Source organism: Mchenga conophoros, linkage group LG6, assembly GCF_057382185.1.
Source record: "Mchenga conophoros isolate Kocher_MC1m ecotype Shallow Benthic linkage group LG6, M_conophoros_male_GT1.1, whole genome shotgun sequence".
Classification (NCBI taxonomy): Eukaryota; Metazoa; Chordata; class Actinopteri; order Cichliformes; family Cichlidae; genus Mchenga; species Mchenga conophoros.
This window is the reverse complement of record NC_140531.1, coordinates 8,703,076-8,725,908: the sequence shown is the minus strand read 5'-3', so window position 1 is coordinate 8,725,908 and position 22,833 is coordinate 8,703,076. Positions and strand designations below refer to the sequence as shown.

Here is a 22,833-nt window from a genome sequence, read left to right as displayed (position 1 = left end):
AAATAAGAGGAAAATGCGTGGCGGGACTAAGGTTATAAACAGTGGACTGTTGCTCAGTGCTCATGTTTTTGTTGTTGTTTTAGAGGTGATGACTTTTCTGAAAACATCCTTCAGGCCACGAATAAAGACTAAAACTACAACTGAAACTAACAGAAACCGAACTAAAATGAAACAAATAACTGTATTGTACAAATTTGAAATTACAACACGAAATCAACTCTGGACCATACTCTGCATATTTTGCCTTTTATAATCGATTTCCATGCATGTTTATAGGACTGCATAACTGATTTAACAAATCAGAACATTTTCTTAATACACACAAATTATACGCTTTTTATTTATTATGCATATTATGTTATAGTCAGAGCGTGTGTGTTGATGGCTATGCATGTCTAAGTAGGTCACTAAAGGCGACAAGTTCATGTACGCCAACAGTGGGCGGGGCTACCTATAGTGTAGCCAATCCCTTTTGTTTATTTTTTGATGGGCGTGCCATACAGTCAGTGCCAAGCTAACGAAGCCAACCAGAGTAAACAACTAAGTTAGCCTATCAGCTAGCTAGCAACTTCTGGTATGCCTTCGTTTCTTGAGAGAATGTATTATATAATTCATCTTCATCAACAGTTTAAACGTATAAAAGTATGGACATCTAGTCGTCACCTCGCAGCTGTGTCGATTTATTAAAACCTCGTTTTCCCCTGTTAAGAGTGTTAAATGTTCGATGTTTGGTTAGCATTTACTAGCTGGCTCTATTAACCAGCCTAACTTTCTATCATTGCTAATGTCTAAATGTTAGCCATTGAAGCCATACACATAATTTAGTTGTTTTATTTGCTATTTTCATACTTTTTCTAGAAATGGCGTCGTTAACGGCGACAGAACCAGCGTTACACCCAGGTACAGCGCCAGCAGCAGAGTCTATAGTGCCTGCTTGTATGTTTGCACCGGACCGGGGGTGTGCCGAGGATCAGTCCGGCGGAGAGGGCTTTGAAGACGGCGAGGATACAAATGAAGAGCCCGCGGATCATTTAGACTTAAGTAGCAAGGTGGGCCTCATTGTTAATTGCGCGTTGAGTCGTTACGTTTTAATACATTCCGACTGAGCAGATTGTTCATTGGTTTTCTATATTGTCACCGTGTGAATGAGTGCCACGTAGTTGTACACGGGGCATTTAATGCTCGCTGTGCATCCCAGAGAAAGTGACACGTACAATATTTTGCACCATATCTAACTGTATCCAGCTGGCAGCATACTAGACATGTAACCTAACTACTGTATATGCAAACTTTGCAGTTCTTTTTGTATTGTTGAATGGAGAATCCTAAATAGTCAGACTGAACCAAAACAAAACACCAACAAAACTTTATTGTGTAAAATTGTTTTTATAAAATGCTGACTACTTGTTGCGGTAGTGACTTGCTGTATGTGCACTCACAGAAGACTTGTTTAATGGTGTTTGCCCTGTCTGACCTTTGCAAATGTTCAGCTATTATCTCATTTACTGTCTCTACCTTTCAGCTGGTCCTTGTGAGTCCAACAGGGGAGCAATATGATTCATTACTGAGACATTTGAGGGAGCGGATAGATGAGGGCTGCGGAGAGACAATCTATGTGGTTGGGATGGGCTCAGGTAAGAGTTAGCAACTTCCAGTGAACTTCATTAATGTATAGTAATTTTAAAATAGGATAATGTGGCAAGAAAACACACACACACACACACACACACACACACACACACACACACACACACACACACACACACAAAAGACAAGAAAAAAGGAAAGAAAGTGTTTTTTTTAAATAAAAGTCTTTTTTTAATATAAAATAATGTATTAGCAGTTGGAAACTGTATCTTGTTATTGAATGAGAGGAAATATTTATTTAGGGCTAAAAGTCTGAGATTATCTAAGGCAAGAAAGCTGTGTTTTCAGTCATCTGGTGTGTGTATGTTCAGGATATCCCGTAGGTGGCACCAAAGACTTTTAGCAGGCATATTGTTTTTAGACTAGGCTGAAATCTGTAAAGCAAAGGAAAAAATTGTACAGCTATATTATGTCAGTGCCTGACTTCTAAAATAAAAGTTAATTATTCAAAAACATAAATTCAAACATGTGGCTGTGGGGTATAACACCTATTGCTTCATAGCCATAGTAATTGTTAGGGAAAAGTAGTTTTATTGGTATTTTTCAGTCACTGTTGTGTTGTACCTGTGTCGTCACTTCTGGGCCTCCCAAACAGCTAATCCCATTTGTTTGCTGTTCATTCTAAAGCTCTACACACAAATGCAGCTGGCCTTTTTGTGCTATTTTCTGACTGTTAAAGCAACTGTCTGACCCAGAGCACACATAAGGGCATGTCACTTTATCCTCGGTCAGCACAGGCACTGTCAGTAGTGCAGTGGTACAGACAGAATATCAGCACCAAAGGCTGTCTGACGAGTCAGACAAAAACTAACAGACTTTCTAATGTGACTGGCTGTAGGGCTGCTCAATTAATCGAATTTTAATCAAAATTACGATCTGGGCTTTCAACGATCATTAAAAATGACCAAGCCGATTATTAGCACCTCCCTCGTGCTTTACTCTTGTGCTGCTCTGTGTGGTAAATCGAGCGCACCTCTCTGCGTTTCAAACACGCGTCACAACAATTAATTGGACCCGAGGGAACCTCGAAAAGCTAAGCAAAAGTTATTTGGAGAGGAGAGGATAATGACTGCTGAAGAAAGAATGCCGTTGCTTGAAAAGAGAGGGAAAACAACTTCAGTGATGTGGAAACATTATGGATTCGCGGAGTCAGACGTGGATCAAGTAGACATAGTGTGTAAACTTTGTTAATAAACACTACAAATTCATTCAATCATTTAAAGACCGCTCACAAAGTGACACAAAGTGACACAAAGTGAAGGAGCAGCAACTTTAGTTGGCATACCTTAATGTCAGTTTGATGCAATTGTGCATTGTGTGGCTACACAGATTGTCTTGATGTTTGGTTATTTGTATGCATTAATCCATCCATCCATCCATCTTCATCTGCTTTATCCGAGGCCGGGTCGCGGGGGCAGCAGCCTAAGCATGCATTAATATTATACAGTATTTTGAAGTTCACTAAATATTAATGTTTACATTTTTCATTTATTTTTTATATTGCAAACATTTGCACTGTCATCAGTATTTGCACACTATTTCATATTATTTTTGACAATCTTTAAAGCCATTATTCAATACATTGTTATTGTTAAATAAATATCGTCAAATAATCGAGATCTCAATTTCAGTGAAAATAATTGTGATTATCATTTTTGCCATAATCAAGCAGCCTTAACTGGCTGTGTTTCTTTTTGTCAATCAATCATAAGCTTTTTTGTTGTTATTGTAATTTATGTGTGCCAGTTCTACTTGTAAAGCAACTGGCAGCAACCAATGGGTTAATACATTTCTTTACCTGTTAAGTGGATGAATACTGTGGGTTTCTTTGAAAATTTAGAGTAATCTGCATATATACAGCCTTTAGAAAATAAAGTCTTCTCTTAAAAGTTGTCTGAAGCTGACTGCTGGTGATTCGTTCATTTTGAAAATTGCTCTGGTCTCAGTAATTTAAATGTTCTCGTCTCTTTACACCTACTCCCATCTTTCTTTTAAAAACCACCTGTTTTACCCTCTTTCATTCTTCTGTGTAGTTTTTGTCCTCCCAGTCACCACCCTCTCATATTACATGTTACTAACATTCCTGTATTGCCCAGTTAGCAGTGAAGATGCCAATTTTCCAAGGGTGTGGCTTCACATTACTGCTGAAATTGCTTTTTCTAAAAACATCCATTAAATTGGTCCCTCACTGTCCTGCATGAGAGTGACTTCTTCCTTTCTCATACGCTTCGTTTAGATGGAGGTGATTATGGTCTGGATGAAAAGGACATGGAGGCGTCGGTAGCCACCGTGCGGTCGCTGTGTGAACAGATTGAGGCTGACTTAATCATGCTAAGAGAAAGGACAGACGCTGGAGGAAAGATTCGAGACTACCTCATCCGTCGACGCGTGGGCGAGCAGGATTTCCTAGAAGTCAGGTAAAAAATATGAGGGGAGGTTCTGGGGTGTAGGCAAAAGAATCATTAGAAAATGTACCTGCATTGTTAACTTGTTAATGTGACTGTTGGGTTTGGCTATTATTGAATGCCAGGTTATATGACAATATGACTCAAACATATTCTGTTGCATAAATGAGTTTTGATGTATCACTGGGTTCAGAAAGCTACAGAAATGGCTCTTTGGCCAGCACTGCTGAAGAGATTTATAGGCAGATTTAAAGCACAGGTTCCTGATGTTGTGATAGTTGTTTCCACCAGGAAGAAGTATGTAATCAAACTAATGCACCTGTCTAACATTGCTTCATTTTTTTAAAATAGTGTTTTGAACGAATCAAATAAGAATTTGCGCTTCCGACAAGTCAGCAAAAAGCTTCTCTCCCAGATGTTCACAATAGCAGAATAAGACGCAATAAAAGACAAAACTGGCCACCAGACTCAAATTTATAAGAATGAAATGCATCGAAACTCAATTCACCCTTAATTAGATTTTATTCTTTTTTTTATTACATATATATATGTCTCTTTTTTTTGTAATTACAGAAACCTCTTAGCAAAGGAAGCTTACAGTCTGGCTCACACTTATGGGCTGAATTTTTGAAATTCTCTTTGATTACTTTTTTAGCTGCTCTTTGCTGCAGGACTTTTGTTGATCTACATTTCACATTAAAATATTTTAAGGTGCTCTGTTGAATTCAGGTCAAGGGACATGTTGGTAAAATCCTTTCCAGCTAAGCTTTTTGAGCTTGGGAGTTCAATCTGTATTTAGATATTTAGTCTTTGCCACATGTAAACTTCCATTAGGCCGGCTCACCAGTAATTTTGTGAGTCATTTAAGAATTGTTATGTTTATGAATCTGAAAAAAAAATCACCATGCGTTATTGATTTACTCATGGACTCATGACACAGACAGTCCCCCTGCTCTTATTTTAAAAGTTCATTTGCTGTTGATCTTCCTGACACCTCTGTCCCCTTGGCTGAGTCACTGGCCATGTTGTTGTGGTGATCCTCTGTCATTCACCTGCTTCCCCAAAAAGCCTGTCCGACTGCTCCAACTCCACTGTGACCAGAACCTTCAGAATGTGGAAACCTGTTGTCTCATAGACGGCAGAGCAATGTAAGAACAACTGGCACAACCTGTAGCTCAAAACAGAGGAAGTAGAGTTCATCCACAGTAGGGCTGCTCAATTAATCGAATTTTAATCACGATTACGATCTGGGCTTTCAACGATCATTAAAAATGACTGAGCCGATTATTAGCCCCTCCCTCATTTATCCGCGACACCTTAAAGGCCGGTCCGTGAAAATATTGTCGGGCATAAACCGGTCCGTGGCGCAAAAAAGGTTGGAGACCGCTGATTAAGAGGACCCGAGGGAAGCTCGGAAAGCTAAGCAGAAGTTATTTGGAGAGGAGAGTGACTGCCGTTGGTTGAAAAGAGAGGTAAAAAAAAAAAAAAAACTTCAGTGGTGTTGCACACTATTTTATATTATTTTTTAAAGTCATTGTTAACCCTTTAAATCCGGTCAGAGCAGCACGCTCCGTTTTGTGTAACTACTTTTAAATCCCTGTAGAATCTGAACCACGTAAGCTAGCGCAATAATTTGTTTTGCATATGAAACCGGAGGAGTTGTACTTACAACTTATGCCATCAGCTTGTCCTCGGTCACGGTTTCCTTCCACATATAGCTTTGCAAAAATTGCATAAAAAGCGCTTGCAGGAACAAAAACATAATATTCCAGAAACACGCTTTGCCGATCCGATCAGCTGTTCATAACACTTCCCACAGTGAAACAGATGTCAGCGCGAACTGTCTCATGTCCGCCATTTCCTGGCCGAAACCGGAAGTGACGTCATTTTCGCGGAAATGTAGTTTTTTACTTGTAGACCTTAAAAACCTCTACTGGTCATGTTTGACTTTTCTGAATAGTTTCTGGGATGCTTAGAACTCGAATTGCACTGCTGGAAATAGTTTATTTTGATGCACCTGCTGTTTTCTTTGCAAATTTGCATCATAGGATTGTTTTTTTTGTTTTACCTGCAGTGTATATAAAAATTGGTGTATCTCCAAAATAAAACTATGAAGACACTCAAAATAAATTTCCTGTTGTTGTAAACTATTTTTTGCAACTTTTTTGTATTTAAAGTTTTGAAGGATAAACCTCTTAAATTTCTCCAAGTAGAAATATATGTAAAAAAACAAAACAAAAACGATTTTCAATTTTTTTGTAGTTTATTGCACTTTTTTGCAATTAATGTAGTTACTATGGACTTAATGCATACATATTATTAAAATATGGGCTATAACAGTTATTTAGCAACTTTAAATGCTCCCACAAATGGCACTACAACATGTAAAAAAATAATATAAGCTCTGGCGGACTTGGTTCTATAGTAGGTCTTAAAGGGTTAAATAAATATCGTCAAATAATCGCGATCTCAATTTCAGTGAAAATAATCGTGATTATCATTTTTGCCATAATCGAGCAGCCCTAATCCACAGGATGAGGCTCACTGGAGAAGTAATAGATGATATGGGTCTGTTATCAAAGCGGCTGGTAAATAAAATAATAGTACAGGAGTAATAGCTGAAGTCTGCAGCTCATGTGCATATATACGTTATAAACCCTAGTAAATGTGCAGAAACCAAATGTAAAGCCAAAATGGTGCATGCATCAAATCTTCTAAACCTTCTGCAGTCTCCAGCTCCATTATTAGCTCACCACCAGCCCAATGTTTCACAGTCAACACTGGACAGTCACTGCAGCAGACCTGATCAGCTTCACATCAGACATGCTGGGCTCTATCTCATCCACACTAGTAATCTTAGTCATATTGGCCGAACCACCTGCTCCCATGTGTGATCTTGCAGTTGTGTGAGCAGAGTTTTTCCTTTGGCAGCGTCCACAGAGGCTTACTTTGTGCATTATCTTTCACACTGCCTTAGCACAGATAACCCTTGTGTCAGAATCATGTACTTGTCTGTGTCTCAGAGCAAGGCAGGAAAGAGGAGTCATTTTTTGATGGCAGTCACTTTCTTTCTGAACCTTCATAGAAAAGTTGTGTACTGTTGCATTAGACAAAGCCAAGAACCAAAGGCCCAGCTGTGAGAATGCTGTGATGGTGTTTTATAGCCTTGCTCATGCAAGTTAACCCAATTTGAAAATGAATTGCACACTGCACCTGTTTTATGCTGTACTTCGTATTGTTGATGTCTGTGTCAATATTGTATAGCTTGGTTCCATTTGTCCCTGTTTATAGAGCAGCAATAAACCAGAAAACAAATACGCTGGCCTGTTTGTGACAGGTGATGATTTATTATAGCACAGGCCCTTTTGTACCTGATGTTGCTGCTGGGAGTTAGGGCTGAACGATTATGGAAAATAATCTAATTGCGATTTTTTTGCCCCAATATTGCGATTGCGATGCGATATGCGATTATTTTTTAAGGTCTTTGTCTTCTGTATTATTAAACAAAGACAAGCAATACATCATATAGTATGGCCAATACTATATTACATTAATTTTAAACTGTTCTTTCCTGGAAGACAGACCTCTGTTATGATGACATGAGGTGATGCATGAATTGATGACTGACATTTTTATTTAACTTCTTCAATCACAACAGTATATTTGAACATACACAATAGTTTATTTTTAGCTTACAAACATCTGAGCATAAAGTGCTGACAAGGAACCCTGGTGTAAACATTAAAATGAAAGTCAGTACAATGTGCAGATTGCAGAAATATACATAAAAAAAATCAGTGGCTTTACCACACTCAGTTTTTCGACATCTGTGAACTACTAGACAGTCATTCAATTAAAAAATAATATTAAATAAATAAAACTAATAAATAAAAAATACACACATCTTACTGATCTCTGCAGTCAGTAACATTACACATAAAGTGCAAACATAATAGCAATTGTATAAACACACACACAAACACGCCTTTAAAGTTTAAAGGCGTGAAATTGGACGGTCTAGCCTTCTGAATCAGAAGGCTAGTTCTGATTAGCGTCACCGCTGTCTCGGTGGAGTTTAATAAACTCGGCCGTCTGCTTCTTGCTATCTAAAATATAACCAGACACTGGTGTAAATTCTCGACTGTCTCATACTTCTGTTTAATAAGTTTTCTGTTTGACGTTTAGTCAGCTGTGTGAAAACCAAGGAGGAACCCACCCGGGGGATTAATAAAGTTTTATTTTATCTAATCTAATAACTTTAATCTCAGCCAAACCGATTTACTCACGAACAAACAAAACACTGAAAAAAGCCCAACAATAACATTTTTAGGTTGTCTAAGTGACTTATATATTACGTTTAACCCGAGCAGCGAAACTCCGCGGTGATCTGAAAATGATGTGCCGGGAGTTGTGCCGTTCTCGGCCGCATCAGTAACCCTCGAGCTCCCGGCTAGCTGTCGAGCTGGTGGGTAGCAGACGCCTCTGAAAACGTCGAAGCACTTTTGCAAATATGGGATATCTTGATAAACCGAGCAGATATTTGATGTTTACACAACTACTTTCTCGCCTGAAAATATGTTAAAAGTTTATTTTGTGACCCAGAAAGATTAGTATGAGTAATTTTAAAACTTAGTAGCGGCCGCCATTGCTGGAAACTGGAGTTTGGCTGGGCCGCGCTATGAATTCTGGGATATGGTAGTAATTTGGACAGCCTTATAATCGCAGTATAATCGCAGCCTTTGCGGTTAGAAAATTGCACTTGATCATGTCGCGATATTATCGCAAATGAGATATATCGTTCAGCCCTACTGGGAGTGTTTATTTACTTTTGGCATGTCTTTTCTTATTGTGCGTCATTTGAGTTTCATTCATGTTCGATTGAATTTAGAAGGTTGAAAATGATCTCGTCCTGCATTTGACATAATTTTCCCTTTATTTATTTTGCATGTTGAGCCGAGGATACTTGTTTACTTCCAACTTGTTATAATCAAACGCACAAGAACAGAAATGGACAACACCATTAGTGAAAAAGAAATAAAATATAGATGTAGGTCTTAAGCTGGATTTCTTTTTAGTCTCAATAAAATACCCAGCAGTCTCCATCAGTTTTATTTTTAGAAATGAAGATTGAGAACCTTCATATACTCAATGGGAGGGTTTAGAGGTGGTAGAAAGATTTGTAATGACTTGGCTGTAAAATTGTCCAAAGTGTTGGTGAGGGAGTCCACAAAGTCAGCCGCACGACAGGCAGTCAGCTGACTGGCTCTCTCATATAGGGCTCACTGTTTTAAGCTCCTTTAGCCTCCAACACTGTAAAGGGTCCTGACTGAAGTAACAGCTCTGCATACAGGGAGTGCAGAATTATTAGGCAAATGAGTATTTTGTCCACATCATCCTCTTCATGCATGTTGTCTTACTCCAAGCTGTATAGGCTCGAAAGCCTACTACCAATTAAGCATATTAGGTGATGTAATGAGAAGGGGTGTGGTCTAATGACATCAACACCCTATATCAGGTGTGCATAATTATTAGGCAACTTCCTTTCCTTTGGCAAAATGGGTCAAAAGAAGGACTTGACAGGCTCAGAAAAGTCAAAAATAGTGAGATATCTTGCAGAGGGATGCAGCAGTCTGAAAATTGCAAAGCTTCTGAAGCGTGATCATCGAACAATCAAGCGTTTCATTCAAAATAGTCAACAGCAAGAAGCGTGTGGGAAAAACCAAGACGCAAAATAACTGCTCATGAACTGAGAAAAGTCAAGCGTGCAGCTGCCAAGATGCCACTTGCCACCAGTTTGGCCATATTTCAGAGCTGCAACATCACTGGAGTGCCCAAAAGCACAAGGTGTGCAATACTCAGAGACATGGCCAAGGTAAGAAAGGCTGAAAGACGACCACCACTGAACAAGACACACAAGCTGAAACGTCAAGACTGGGCCAAGAAATATCTCAAGACTGGTTTTTCTAAGGTTTTCTGGACTGATGAAATGAGAGTGAGTCTTGATGGGCCAGATGGATGGGCCCGTGGCTGGATTGGTAAAGGGCAGAGAGCTCCAGTCCGACTCAGACGCCAGCAAGGTGGAGGTGGAGTACTGGTTTGGGCTGGTATCATCAAAGATGAGCTTGTGGGGCCTTTTCGGGTTGAGGATGGAGTCAAGCTCAACTCCCAGTCCTACTGCCAGTTCCTGGAAGACACCTTCTTCAAGCAGTGGTGCAGGAAGAAGTCTGCATCCTTCAAGAAAAACATGATTTTCATGCAGGACAATGCTCCATCACACACGTCCAAGTACTCCATAGCGTGGCTGGCAAGAAAGGGTATAAAAGAAGTAAAACTAATGACATGACCTCCTTGTTCACCTGATCTGAACCCCATTGAGAACCTGTGGTCCATCATCAAATGTGAGATTTACAAGGAGGGAAAACAGTACACCTCTCTGAACAGTGTCTGGGAGGCTGTGGTTGCTGCTGCACGCAATGTTGATGGTGAACAGATCAAAACACTGACAGAATCCATGGATGGCAGGCTTTTGAGTGTCCTTGCAAAGAAAGGTGGCTATATTGGTCGCTGATTTGTTTTTGTTTTGTTTTTGAATGTCAGAAATGTATATTTGTGAATGTGGAGATGTTATATTGGTTTCACTGGTAAAAATAAATAATTGAAATGGGTATATATTTGTTTTTGTTAAGTTGCCTAATAATTATGCACAGTAATAGTCACCTGCACACACAGATATCCCCCTAAAATAGCTAAAACTAAAAACAAACTAAAAACTACTTCCAAAAACATTCAGCTTTGATATTAATGAGTTTTTTGGGTTCATTGAGAACATGGTTGTTGTTCAATAATAAAATTATTCCTCAGAAATACAACTTGCCTAATAATTCTGCACTCCCTGTACACTCCCCTGTACTGAAACTTGTGTTATTCACTCTTTTTTTTCTTTTCTGTTCTCTTTTCTCTAGAGTGGCTGTTGTTGGAAATGTAGACGCTGGAAAGAGCACCCTGCTGGGAGTGTTAACCCATGGTGAGCTGGATAATGGCAGAGGTTTCGCTCGCCAGAAGCTCTTCCGGCACAAACATGAGATGGAAAGTGGGAGGACCAGCAGTGTGGGCAACGATATCCTGGGCTTTGATCAGGAAGGACAGGTGGGCTGCTGTCAGTTGTGAATGGGCAAAATCACTGGAGAAATGCATTTCTGTAGTGATCTTTCCTTATTTTTTGCATTTATTTAAAAGTTTTTGAGTACCAAATATAAAAAAAAAAACACTGCTCAGTGAAAGACTATTCAGATAGTAATTTTTCTTGTTAGCTTTATGGATTTATGTGAAATTATAATTGTGAAAAGTTTGATCACATTTAATTAACAGCATGTATTTTTCCTGCAGGAACATTTTTAAGCTTTCTTTCAAAGTTTCATCCTACCGTTTTTTCTCACGTCCATTATAAGTAGGTTTTCTTTTCTGTCTACTCGCTTCTTTAGGTGGTAAACAAGCCAGACAGCCATGGCGGGGGTTTAGACTGGACCAAAATCTGTGAGAAATCCTCCAAAGTCATCACCTTTATTGACTTAGCTGGGCACGAGAAGTACCTGAAGACCACAGTCTTTGGCATGACGGGACACCTGCCTGATTTCTGCATGCTCATGGTGAGAGAGATTGAAAGTTTATATTTAACTATTTCCTGGCAAATCCTTTGTTACTTTTTTGTTCCTGTTTCTGCCCTCACATATTTAACCACTCATCTCTGTGTTTCTTGTCTCTCCATGTAGGTTGGCAGCAATGCTGGCATTGTTGGCATGACCAAAGAGCACCTGGGTCTAGCGCTGGCCCTAAACGTACCTGTGTTTGTTGTGGTTACCAAGATAGACATGTGCCCAGCTAACATCCTGCAAGGTAAATCCACTATCTCCAGCACAGCTGTATAACTGCTCTGTTCTACATCTTTAGGTCCCAGTTTCTTAACTTCATGCTCAGTGTGAGAGGTTTTGCAAATTCAGCATAATCTCCATTCCCACAGCAATGTTTACAGAAACACAGCCATACCAAAGACCACCATTGTGTTGTTAAAAGCAGTAAATACTTTCACGCTTCATGGCTCTGCTTTAATTATGTTAAGGTAGGAAACTGGGCTCTAACTCAAAAAAAGCCTCTTTGGGAAGAAAATGAATAATATAAAGTAAATCGCTAGAACGCTTTTAAAGTGAAGCAAACTGAGAGAGAAGTTTACAAAAACAACAAACTACTGGAAGAGCACATAAAGGAAGTGATAATAATTAAGAAATAATAAAACATGAATAAATATGCTTTTAAAGCAAAAGTAAATTAAAAGCAGTCTTTTTTTCCGTTTAAAGCTTACTACTTTCAGTTTCCATCTCTTTAAATATGTCATTTATTTTCACTCTCAGGTTGTTTTGTTCAGATTTTGTCATGAGTGTTGTTTTTAGGTTTAAGAAACTCAGGTTTGCTTGTGTTTGTCTGCAGAGACACTAAAATTATTACAGAGGTTATTAAAGTCACCAGGCTGCAGGAAAATCCCAGTGTTGGTGCAGAACAAGGATGATGTCATTGTCACAGCCTCTAACTTCAGCTCTGAGAGGTAAGACCAGAGAACAGGTGGGACGATGGGCGTGACTCTGCTGAGAAATAATAACAGAATGGGTGACAGTTGATTGACAGCATACTCACACAGTTAGAAATAATGTTTGATCTTTAAAATGTTCCTGCAGAATTAGGATTTATGAATAAAATGCCAAAGACGTTTAGTGAAAGTAAGTAAAAAAACACTTACGGAGAACAGGATATCATATGCGCACTCTCCAGTATGCCAAATAAATCCGACTACATCAGCTTGACCCTTAATTTTACTTAATCATACGGTTTCCTGCCAAAAATAAAAGCGTATACATTTTGTCTGTGGGGAAATTGCTGGATGAGTCCTCATATGATCTCAGTGCTTTAACGCATAGCTTTTTTCACATGGGTCATCTTGATTCTGTTTTCAAATCGAACCAATCAGCACACTGGTTTCTGTTTTTTGATCGGCCTCTGGTGTTTGTGTGTAGCCACGCCTGGGTGGTGCATTTTTATTTTAGGTTTATAAGTCAAGTGGGTATGCTGTTAAACAGCTTTCCCTTGCCTCTTTAATTTTTTCCTAAGATTTAATGTGTAAATATTCATGTGCTGGTTTATCAGTCCCTTTAAGGAATCTGCCATCCAGCCCAGTCGGTTAAACAGAATAGATTTTTTTTTTCATCATCTCTCTTTTTTTCTCTCTCCTTCTCTCCAGGATGTGTCCAATATTCCAGATCTCAAATGTGACGGGGGAGAACATGGACTTGCTGAAGATGTTCTTGAACCTCCTTTCCTCTCGGACCACCTTTAGCAATGATGAGCCTGCAGAGTTCCAAATAGACGACACATACTCCGTACCTGTAAGAAATAGAGCACACACTCAGTTATACAGCCATGGATGTTCATTTCTTTACAATTAGTGTTTCAGTGCATGAAAAAGTATGCTAGCAAGGGCAACTAGATCAAAGACATTGTAGATAGAGGTAGATTTATTAATGATCTGTGTCAGTATAGTGCCTTTTTTTAGGGTTAAAAACTCAAATATGCAATAACAAATTTGAAACTGAAAGGTGTGGACAAAGTTGTTGTTAATGGTGATTTAATGGTGGTCTTATTTTGAGCATGATGTGGCTGTGAGAGTTGCTTGTCTTATATTTTCTGAGTGCCAGTGGGAGATCTTATCAGAATGAGTGTATCGTTGAGGCGTGTAGAAGGGCCAAAAGCTGGGAGCAAAAGGAGTTGGGTTTCTTCCTGTAGTTCCTGCATGTTTGTATGAGTCCTCAGCCCCAGTGTTAAGAACCACGCCCTGCATCGCCCTGTTTAGTTTCTTTCTGATCAAGCTTTTATTTGCATTTTATTCCTCAGTCCCACCTTTTCAGCCCTGATGTGTTTCTTCTCTGTACACTCTTTTTTTTTTTTTTTTTTTAAACTTTCTTCTCTTTCCCATCAACTCCCCAGTCAGGAGGCTGCTCTTCCCTGAGCCTAGTTCTGCCAAAGGTCACTTCTGTTAAAATGGAGTTCTTCCTTCCCACTGTTGCCAAGCGTTTGCTCATAGGAAGTAATTAGATTGAGTTTTTTTTTCTTTTAATGCATAATTTAGACTTCTGCGGTGAATGTTGTTAATTACTTGTGGTCATCTCCTATTTCAGTTTTCAGTGAGGCACAGTAACAGTCAATTTGATAAATACACAGAAAGGTGAAGGTTTGATAGTAAATAATGTTCTCTGTTCTTCTGTGCTTTCTAGAGAACATTTGCAATACATAGATTTCAGATTCATATGACAGACATGTTTGTAACAAAGCAGCACGTCTCTGAGTATACTGCACTCCACATTAGCTGCCCCAACCTCCAATACTTCACACAGTCCTATCTAACAGAAAAGTCCAAAAGTATCATTTCTCTTTCACAGGGTGTGGGCACAGTAGTTTCAGGCACTACGTTACGTGGATTGATACGACTCAACGACACGCTCCTCTTAGGTCCAGACCCCCTCGGCACTTTCATCCCCATCGCAGTTAAATCCATCCACCGCAAGAGGATGCCTGTCAGAGAGGTTCGCGGTGGACAGACCGCATCCTTCGCCCTCAAAAAGGTCTGTGTGGAAATAATTTAGTTGAAATACAGCCATCATGACATATTTGAATTATTTTTACATATCAGTCCAAAAGACAGCATAAAAATAGCTCAAAGATGACTTGGCAAGAAGTTTTGAAAACTTCTGAGGAGGATAATTATTCAGAAACTTTGAGACGTTATATGCATATGAATTAGTTTCCTAACTTTAGAATCAGTTTTGTAATACATGCAAATCCCAAAGAGTGAAAGCAGGTAGTGTTCTGGCTCTAATTCAGTTTTGTCTTAACCAATCCCCCAGCTTCATTTCTTTTTCCTTTGTTCCTGCTGCTTTTTCCCCTCCTGTCTTCTCAGATCAAACGATCATCCATAAGGAAAGGAATGGTGATGGTTTCTCCCAAGCTGATGCCACAGGCCACCTGGGAATTTGAAGCAGAGATTTTGGTGCTTCACCATCCGACCACGATATCCCCGAGATACCAGGCCATGGGTTAGTAAATACAGACACTCACAAGTTTAAATAGCACCGATGGGCATCTGTGTGTCTTTGACTCCCTTTTCTAAAAGAAAAATACTGTCTGGCCAATCGGTAACTGTGCCACTCTCCCTCTGTATCATTAGTCCACTGTGGCAGCATTAGGCAGACAGCCACAATCCTGTCAATGAACAAAGACTGTCTGAGGACTGGGGACAAAGCCACGGTCCATTTTCGCTTCATCAAGACCCCCGAATACCTGCACTGTGACCAGAAGCTGGTGTTCAGGGAAGGACGTACCAAAGCTGTAGGCACCATTACAAAGGTACTGGGGCTTGTGCTTACCTTTCTGGTTCAGTGTAAACTCTTTAATTATCCTATAATTAATGTTATGTGAACACTGGTGTAACAAACACAAGGTTGTGTTTGCAATTTCAGCTTCTCCACTCAGTGAACACCCAGGCAGCTAAGGCCCAGCAGTCCAAATCTCAAGCCAGCAAAAAGAGTTCTAAAGAGGGCACAACCGCTAATGAGGACAGTGGATCAGCAGCACGGCCACCCAGTCCTACCACAGCGCAGCTACCGGTGAGTGAAACAGTGCTCGGGGAATCCTCATGAGTGCATGTTTTACAGAAAACATAAGAAGTGACAAATTTCATCGGGTTGTTTTATGTGTCCAACAGTTAATTTTCCAGTGCTGAACTTTTGTTTTCCCTTCCGGGCACTAACACTGTCTGTATGCACTTATGACATTTGTCCTTGTGGTCTATCCTGTAATTCACCCTCTGAACACTCAGGTTTTGTTTTATCTGGAGCTGCAGAAATTCTGTTTTGGGTGCTTTCTTGAATTTTTTAGCCACAGGCTTCCTGTTGGTCACAGTGACTGTCACTGACTCCCTCTCTGTGGCTGTAGTATTTCACCCTTCAGTTCTTGCCAACCAATTACTGTTGGTTGACACAAAAGTTATCACTACTAGTGCATTAGTGTGGTAATGTCACCACAGACATTAGATTTTCTATTACAGTCAACTTTGTGTTGGAAGACATCTTCTCTCTGCTCTTCAAAGTGCTTAAATCTGCTACTTAATGTCTACAACTTTCACATTATTGTTCCATTATTGTACTTTGACTTTCAATCATTTTATTGCCAACTTGCTCTCCTACCCTGTCCATCATCCTGCCTTCATCGTCAGCCACATGTACCTCCACTCACCCCCTCCTCTGCCCTCTGATCCTCACCCGTCCTCACTGCTGTTTTCGCTCTGCATTCCCGATCCTTCAGTTCTAACACTTTACTCTCTCGCTGTTATCTCTCTCTCTCCTCCCTCCCTGTCTTGGCATGCTGCGTCAGACAGTGGCAGAGGAGGAGGCTCTGTGTCATGATGGCAACAAAGAAAACAAGGTAAAGTTCCTGCAGACTGTGGGAGTGATGATGGCGTCTCCTTAGGTGTGGTTGTTCTGTTCCCTAACCCTCCCCAGGTTCTAAGCAGATGTTTTTTTTTTTTTGCATGCATACTCTGCTTTAGTGCAGTTCTGCTTTATATTCACAAACCTTTCTCAGTCACACCAGGAAGCTGCTGTACTGCAAGTACAAGTGTTTGCTTACTGAACTGGACCCAAGTGGGATTAAAAGCTGTGGAGGTGCTAGAGGAAGGAAAATGAGCTTTTTCCCTAATTGTTCTTCTATTTTTAACTACACCCATTCTATATTCTCCCTGGTGAACGTACCAATTAGAAAAACATGACTTGTCTCTGTTAGCTTTTTAAATGTTACTTGTTACTAAAATGTTACTAAAATTTTATTTTGTCAGACAGAACATTTGTGCAGTTACAGGGTTTCCTGTGACCCCGTTTAAAACAAAGTAATTACACTTGTGTTAAATTAAACAAAAAAAGGGGAAAAGGGCCTGTGTTTGTAAGGTGTTTACCCCATCCACTAAAATATCCTGGGCTAAAGTCTGAACTGTTCACTTTCCTTTTTGTTTGTTCCCCTCAGAGAACCTCTAAACTCGTTTTTACCCTCTTAACCTTTTTAAAGGAGTTCCTGTTGCTCTTAAGTGCATCTTAACTGTTTTGGATCAACAAGCTTTACCTGCCGCCTGTGCTTTATTTCAAACCTGATTTCACCTAACAGCTGGCTCACAGTGCTGTCTGTCCATCCACAGCTCAAGTCAGGAGGCGGGGGACGCAGGAGAGGTGGTCAGAGACATCGAGGGAAAGGTGTGAATGCCACGAATACAGCAGTGCCCACAGGAGCAGCGGGCACAGCCTAAAAGCACAAACATGGGTTTCTTCACAGCCCGTCATCATCATCGTCATCATCATCATCTCTTCACAAAGAGGAGGGAGAGTGACTGTGTGGGCCTCTTGCAGGTGTGCAAAGACTGGCCATGTTTCTTCATATAAAAACAAATAAATAATTAGTGAACAGTCTGAATCAAGAGAGTGACATATTTATCAAAAATGATATATATTTTTCTTGTTGGCTGATGAAGGTGATAGTTCTTTTTTAAATTTGTTTTTCCAGGAGGTGGTTATCTCATTTGTTTTTTCCCAGCTTCTAGCAGATGGATCAGTCACTCTCTCTGCTCTCTCCTGCCTCTAATGTTTTTTGTTTCCCCCCCTCGGTCAGCCTGCTTTTTCCTTATTCTACATTTCCTTGTGTTCTGTCATTAATGGGACTTTCTGAAGGCACCAGACTTGGAGTCTGCTAACATTGGTCAGTGAAGGAGGATTGTGTTCAGTAGTTGAAAATTGTTTTTAAGCTCCTGCTTACTGAAGCCAGCAGTATAAATGTGCATTTGGGATCCATTGAGCTGAAAGGGATTTGATAGCAAGCGGTCGGCTGAAGCTGCTGCTGTGTTAGTTTAAGCTGACCACTGGTTTTGGGGTTTGGCTACAAACTGTTCTCTGGAAACCTACTGATGGATGTAAACTCTGTGGTTGTGTTACCCTGAGACTAGTTATGAATGCATCACTTATAATGAAACATCGGCTTGTACACAAAGTGCTCATGTAGCCGATGTTTAAACATGTTATAGAAGGAAATCTTCATCGACTTTTTCTAAGAGTCCGTGTTTCGGTTTTTCTAGTTTTTCATGAAGCCAAAAGAGAAAATTTCTGAATCATCCTTTTTTAACGTTGGAGTGTTGAGTAGCAAAGTGGCGTTTGTCATGGTGTAATGTACTACAAGTGCTTTTTGAACAAGCAAAGCAGGCAGAGGACCTTTGCACAGTTCCACTTTGATCCAGTATATTAAATGAAAAATCCAAAAGCTGATAAAGTCTTGTGCACAAAAACATCCATCAGGTATTTTACTAATTTAATTAAAAAAAACAAACTCTAATGATGTCAAAGCCAACACAGAACATGTTTCAGTAACTGAGGTTTTGCTGCACATTTTGTGTTTGTTCTTCATATAATTGAGAATTTTCATGTGAAGTCCAAATCAGGTGCAAAGCTTCACAAACAAACGTGGACAATCACCAGATTATGGTACACGTGTGCAAGTCATGTTGCATCCTGCCTTAACCTGACGTATACCCCTAATGACATCAAGCTAAAGTAAGCAACAGTAGACTACACCCTTTTTGCCACAGATGTTTTCCACTGGTTTTTATTAAAGTGGTTTCTCGAGTTGTCTTTATATTGGGAAGGTGACCGTGTTGGCAGTTGTCACAGTTTTGCAGCCCTCTGTTTCTTCTTTGGGGGGCATAGATCTCCCCTCACATTAGTATTAACTTAATGTTGATCAGTCTGGTCTGACAGTCCTTGAGCTACCAGCTTTATACGTCTCATAAGCACAATGAACTAAGAGCATTACTACCTTTCTCCCCCTTTAGATCTTACCAACAGTGCATGGATGTTTATCTGAAGAGACTGTTTGTGTGTACAGTTTGTTACATTTTTGGACAGTGACACATTTTTTTTCTCACTTTTACATCTTTTGAAAACAAGCTGCAATAGTAGAGCAAACCGTTGTGGTTACGCTTTGTTTCAACACCATGACTGCAGCTGTCTTCATAGGTCTTTCTGCCTTCATAGCTGATTCAGGTGATTGACTTAGACACTCCACGATATTGTACCTTTTCACCTTTAAACAGGTTATGCGTTCAGTCAAAGTTATCTTTGTAAAAAAGAGAATGACCTTAGTAACAATTAAAACTGGACCACCAAACTAAAAAAGGTTGTAAAGGTCTGCGATCATCCAGGCAGATGTTCCTACAATAGATTCACTTTGTTCTTTTCGACCACATGTTGTACCATCTACATTAAACGCCATACTTAAAATCATCTCCAGATCTTCGACAGGCTTCATTTATGAAAACGATAGCCCATGAGTGAATTGTTCAGTCACATTTCAACCTTTAAAGTTAAAGTGAGAGCCTTCGTGTTGTTTCCATCTTAACTGTTGCAGTGGCGCGTGGAGGCCGAACGGTGGGAGAGGTGTCACTGTCCAAAAATCTGTATGTGAGACGCAAGTTGTACATGCCGTTTAAATTAAGTGGTGCCAGTTTGTGTTCTAAATCCTTTTAAATAAAGATGTTATTTAACAAAACGTGTTTTAATAATAAATAATTTAAAATAATGTCTTCAAGAACAAGTTTAGGAGGACTCTTTGGTGAAATTCAGAATTATATTTTATACTTTGTATGCTCAGAGGTGCTCCGTCCAGAATGTACCTTGCCTGTTACCTTTACCTGACAGGCTCCAGCCCCACCGTGACCCTGAGCTGGAGAAGCGGCCGTGGATGGATGGGAGAAATTGCTCAGGGTGAAAGGTTGGACAGCGTCTACACAGCGTAATCGATTTTTGGCTTCTATTACACAACCGTAAAGTTTTGTGATGAATTTGGTTACAAATATTACTCTGCTGACAAAAAAGGATCAAAAAACATTTTCCCATCTTAGGGGATGAACCAGTGCTGTATCTACACACTGTGTCTTATCTTTTGGACACTTTTACCAGCAGCCTGTCACAAAAACATAATTTATCTCATTTCTTTAGTCGAATTGACAGAAATTGCCGAATACAGCACGTTTTACATCAACAAGGTGATCCCCAAACAGCCGTTAGCTGAAAACCTGGCTCATCTCGCCATGCCAGTCGGTGTGGCCTCCTTCGGACAACATCACTGTAATGCCACGAAGAAGAATTTGGATATCCATTCAAGTTTGTTTTCAGCAATGTTTGTGTTTATGTCAGCAAGAAAAGAATTAAAAAATGCAGCATGCAAGTGATAATATACCTGCTGTTGGGGTCAAACATTCAGTGGAAGAATATAAAATAAACATTGTGAAATAGGAAACAGACACTGGTGGTGGGTGTATTGTTCTACTGTTCTTCTGTTTACAGTTTTAGAATATTTTAGTGTTTTACGGCAGTCTGAATTTAGGACATTTGTATTTTCATTTGTTGATTACGCTTAATGCTTATACACATTTGTAGCAGGAATGACCCACGCTCAGCAATGTGACTGCAAAGGTTTATTTACAGTGTGCCTTTCAGTGCTGTTGCGTTACCGTCAGCAGCTTTTCGGCTCCTCATTGCGTGGCAGCGCCTTCCTCTCACTGCTCCTGCTATGGTCTCTCCTCCTCTCTGGCCCCAGCAGCTGCACGATTAGTGTTTTCAGCCTCCCCTGAAACCACACCCTTAACCTGCTGCTCCACCCCTCCCCTGCACCTGAGCCACCAAACACAACATGAAAAATGGCTGAACAGTGAATCAGTTTCTTTGGAAATGGATTAATACTTTTTCAGCTCTTTCAGCCAAGTCTGGTTCTGCTGGCGATTTCTTCCTGTTAGAAGGGAGTTTTTCCTTCCCATGGTTGCCAGTTGTTGGGCTTTTCTCTGATTTGTCTGTATTACTGTCTTTACCTTACAGTAAAGTGCCTGGAGAGAACTGTTGTTGTGATTTGATGCTGTATAAATAAAATTGAACTGAATTTTAGAAAAACAAAAGTTGGTGTTTCGATCACCTTCAGTTTGTCAGTCAGTTTGTCACAAACCAAAACTGAAGCGTTCCATCTTCAAGTCCAGGTTATGTTGGTGAAGGCCCAATTCTACTGTTTATAGCAATTTACACTGCAAGTCACATACATGCATTCATCATTCAGCAGTCATGATATTATCTCACATTCTGTTGTGTAAATTCACTAATTTGAAAATCCACTGCACAGATTATTCTGGTCTCTATTTATGTATTGAGGGAGAAAATCGTTTACATTCTCCATCAATTTACTTTTCTCATTAGGGTGCTTTTTTTGAGTGGCCTCACTGGTTCTCATGAAGGCCTTTTCTTGTTTAACATATACTGTAGAACCTACAGCCAGCATTGTCCCACCGTAAAGCCCTCTTATCTTTCCATACAATACCCAGTGAATATGCACTTGGGCATTTTTTAAATGTGAATTGAAATTAGAACTTGGTAAGTAATACTGTAATACACCGACAGCCTCCTTACACTGTCTGTCATGCTTTCACTGTCTGCTTTAGGCTGGCTTTACTGGGACATAACTGATTTGTTAATTATCAACTAAAGCCAGCCTCCACATCCCCCTTTGCCTTGTGTACTAGCTTTGCACATGTCAGCCTTTTCCCTGTAGGCTATTCCTACTGTGTACCCCCCGCGATGCTGTCCGCTTCACAAATTAACCTCAAGATGTGGTCTCGAAGCTCCTGACAGATAACTCATGTTGGGATATGACCTGTTTTCTTAAATCTAATTTGCCATTCAGTCCACGCCTTTAGCTCTAACTTTTTTTAATTTGTTTTTGTTTTTTTGTTGTTGTGTTTTTAGAACATATTTCAATTTTGGTGCAAATGTGTGTTAGTGCTGGTTACTGTTAAGCTTCAGCAACTAGTAATGCAAACACAGACTGTATCTCCTCATCATGCTGAAGTGAACCTTACACCTGAATGTGACGGTGAACCCGTTCCTGTTCATTTACTGAACAGGCAGATAAACAAAAAGTAAACTGCTCATATCATTAAATAATGCTGCCTTCTTCTGTGCCTTCACGCTTGCCTCGAGCTTATTTTTTGCTTGTCAACACTTTCCCGTTTCAGTCATGTTCCCTGCTGTGCCCGAGAGACTCATTTTGCACATGTAGGAGCCTCTTCTGAATCACTCTTTCAAGCGGTTTACTCCTTTCAGCTTCTACTGTTTTGCTTTGCTTCATGTGGACTAAGCATAGTCCAAAAACCACCCACACCCATTCAGAAGCTGGCTTACATTACCCATCTGTCTCTGTGCTGTCTAAGCCTGTAAAGCCCTCTCCCTCAGGTTCCACTTTTTCCCTGCTGACACTTTCTCTGAAGTATTGTTATACACAGACTCTGATAGCATCATCTCCAGCACTGCTTTAGCATCCTTGTCTTACTTGTTATAGCCACTCCAAACCCCCTTCATATAGTCAAATTCCTAAAAGAAAAAAGGAAAGCCATGAGAAAGTCACAGCATGTCACAGAAACCCTGGCTTTTTTACTTTTTGACATTATTTTGATGTGCAAAGATGTTCGCCCCTTTGAACAGTGCCTACAGATAAAGGTGGTCCTCCATGCAGACCTTTCTTCACTTTTCATGTGTATGCTGGCCATTTCAAATCCCCCGACCACATTTCAAAGGAATTCAGATCTGTTTTTTTTCTCTCTCTCTTTCTT

The 22,833-nt window shown here is 40.0% G+C and overlaps 1 protein-coding gene across 4 annotated transcripts; it reads left to right on the top strand.

Moving 5' to 3' along the window:
• The first annotated feature begins 497 nt into the window (after positions 1 to 497).
• On the top strand, positions 498 to 21,132 carry gtpbp1l (GTP binding protein 1, like). 4 transcript variants are annotated; one of them, XM_085276069.1, is made up of 15 exons: positions 498 to 574; positions 859 to 1,049; positions 1,523 to 1,634; positions 3,884 to 4,064; positions 11,015 to 11,198; positions 11,534 to 11,698; positions 11,822 to 11,945; positions 12,534 to 12,648; positions 13,339 to 13,483; positions 14,534 to 14,716; positions 15,052 to 15,187; positions 15,319 to 15,497; positions 15,611 to 15,757; positions 16,528 to 16,574; positions 17,338 to 21,132. In XM_085276069.1, exons 2-15 carry the CDS (start codon positions 861 to 863, stop codon positions 17,396 to 17,398), a joined length of 1,968 nt encoding a protein of 655 aa, XP_085132195.1. In that variant the 5' UTR covers positions 498 to 574; positions 859 to 860; the 3' UTR covers positions 17,399 to 21,132. The 4 variants fall into 4 exon arrangements, with proteins under 4 accessions (XP_085132195.1, XP_085132191.1, XP_085132193.1 ...); XM_085276065.1 differs by having other exon boundaries at positions 16,524 to 16,574; XM_085276066.1 differs by having other exon boundaries at positions 549 to 642; positions 16,524 to 16,574.
• Positions 21,133 to 22,833: the final 1,701 nt, after the last annotated feature.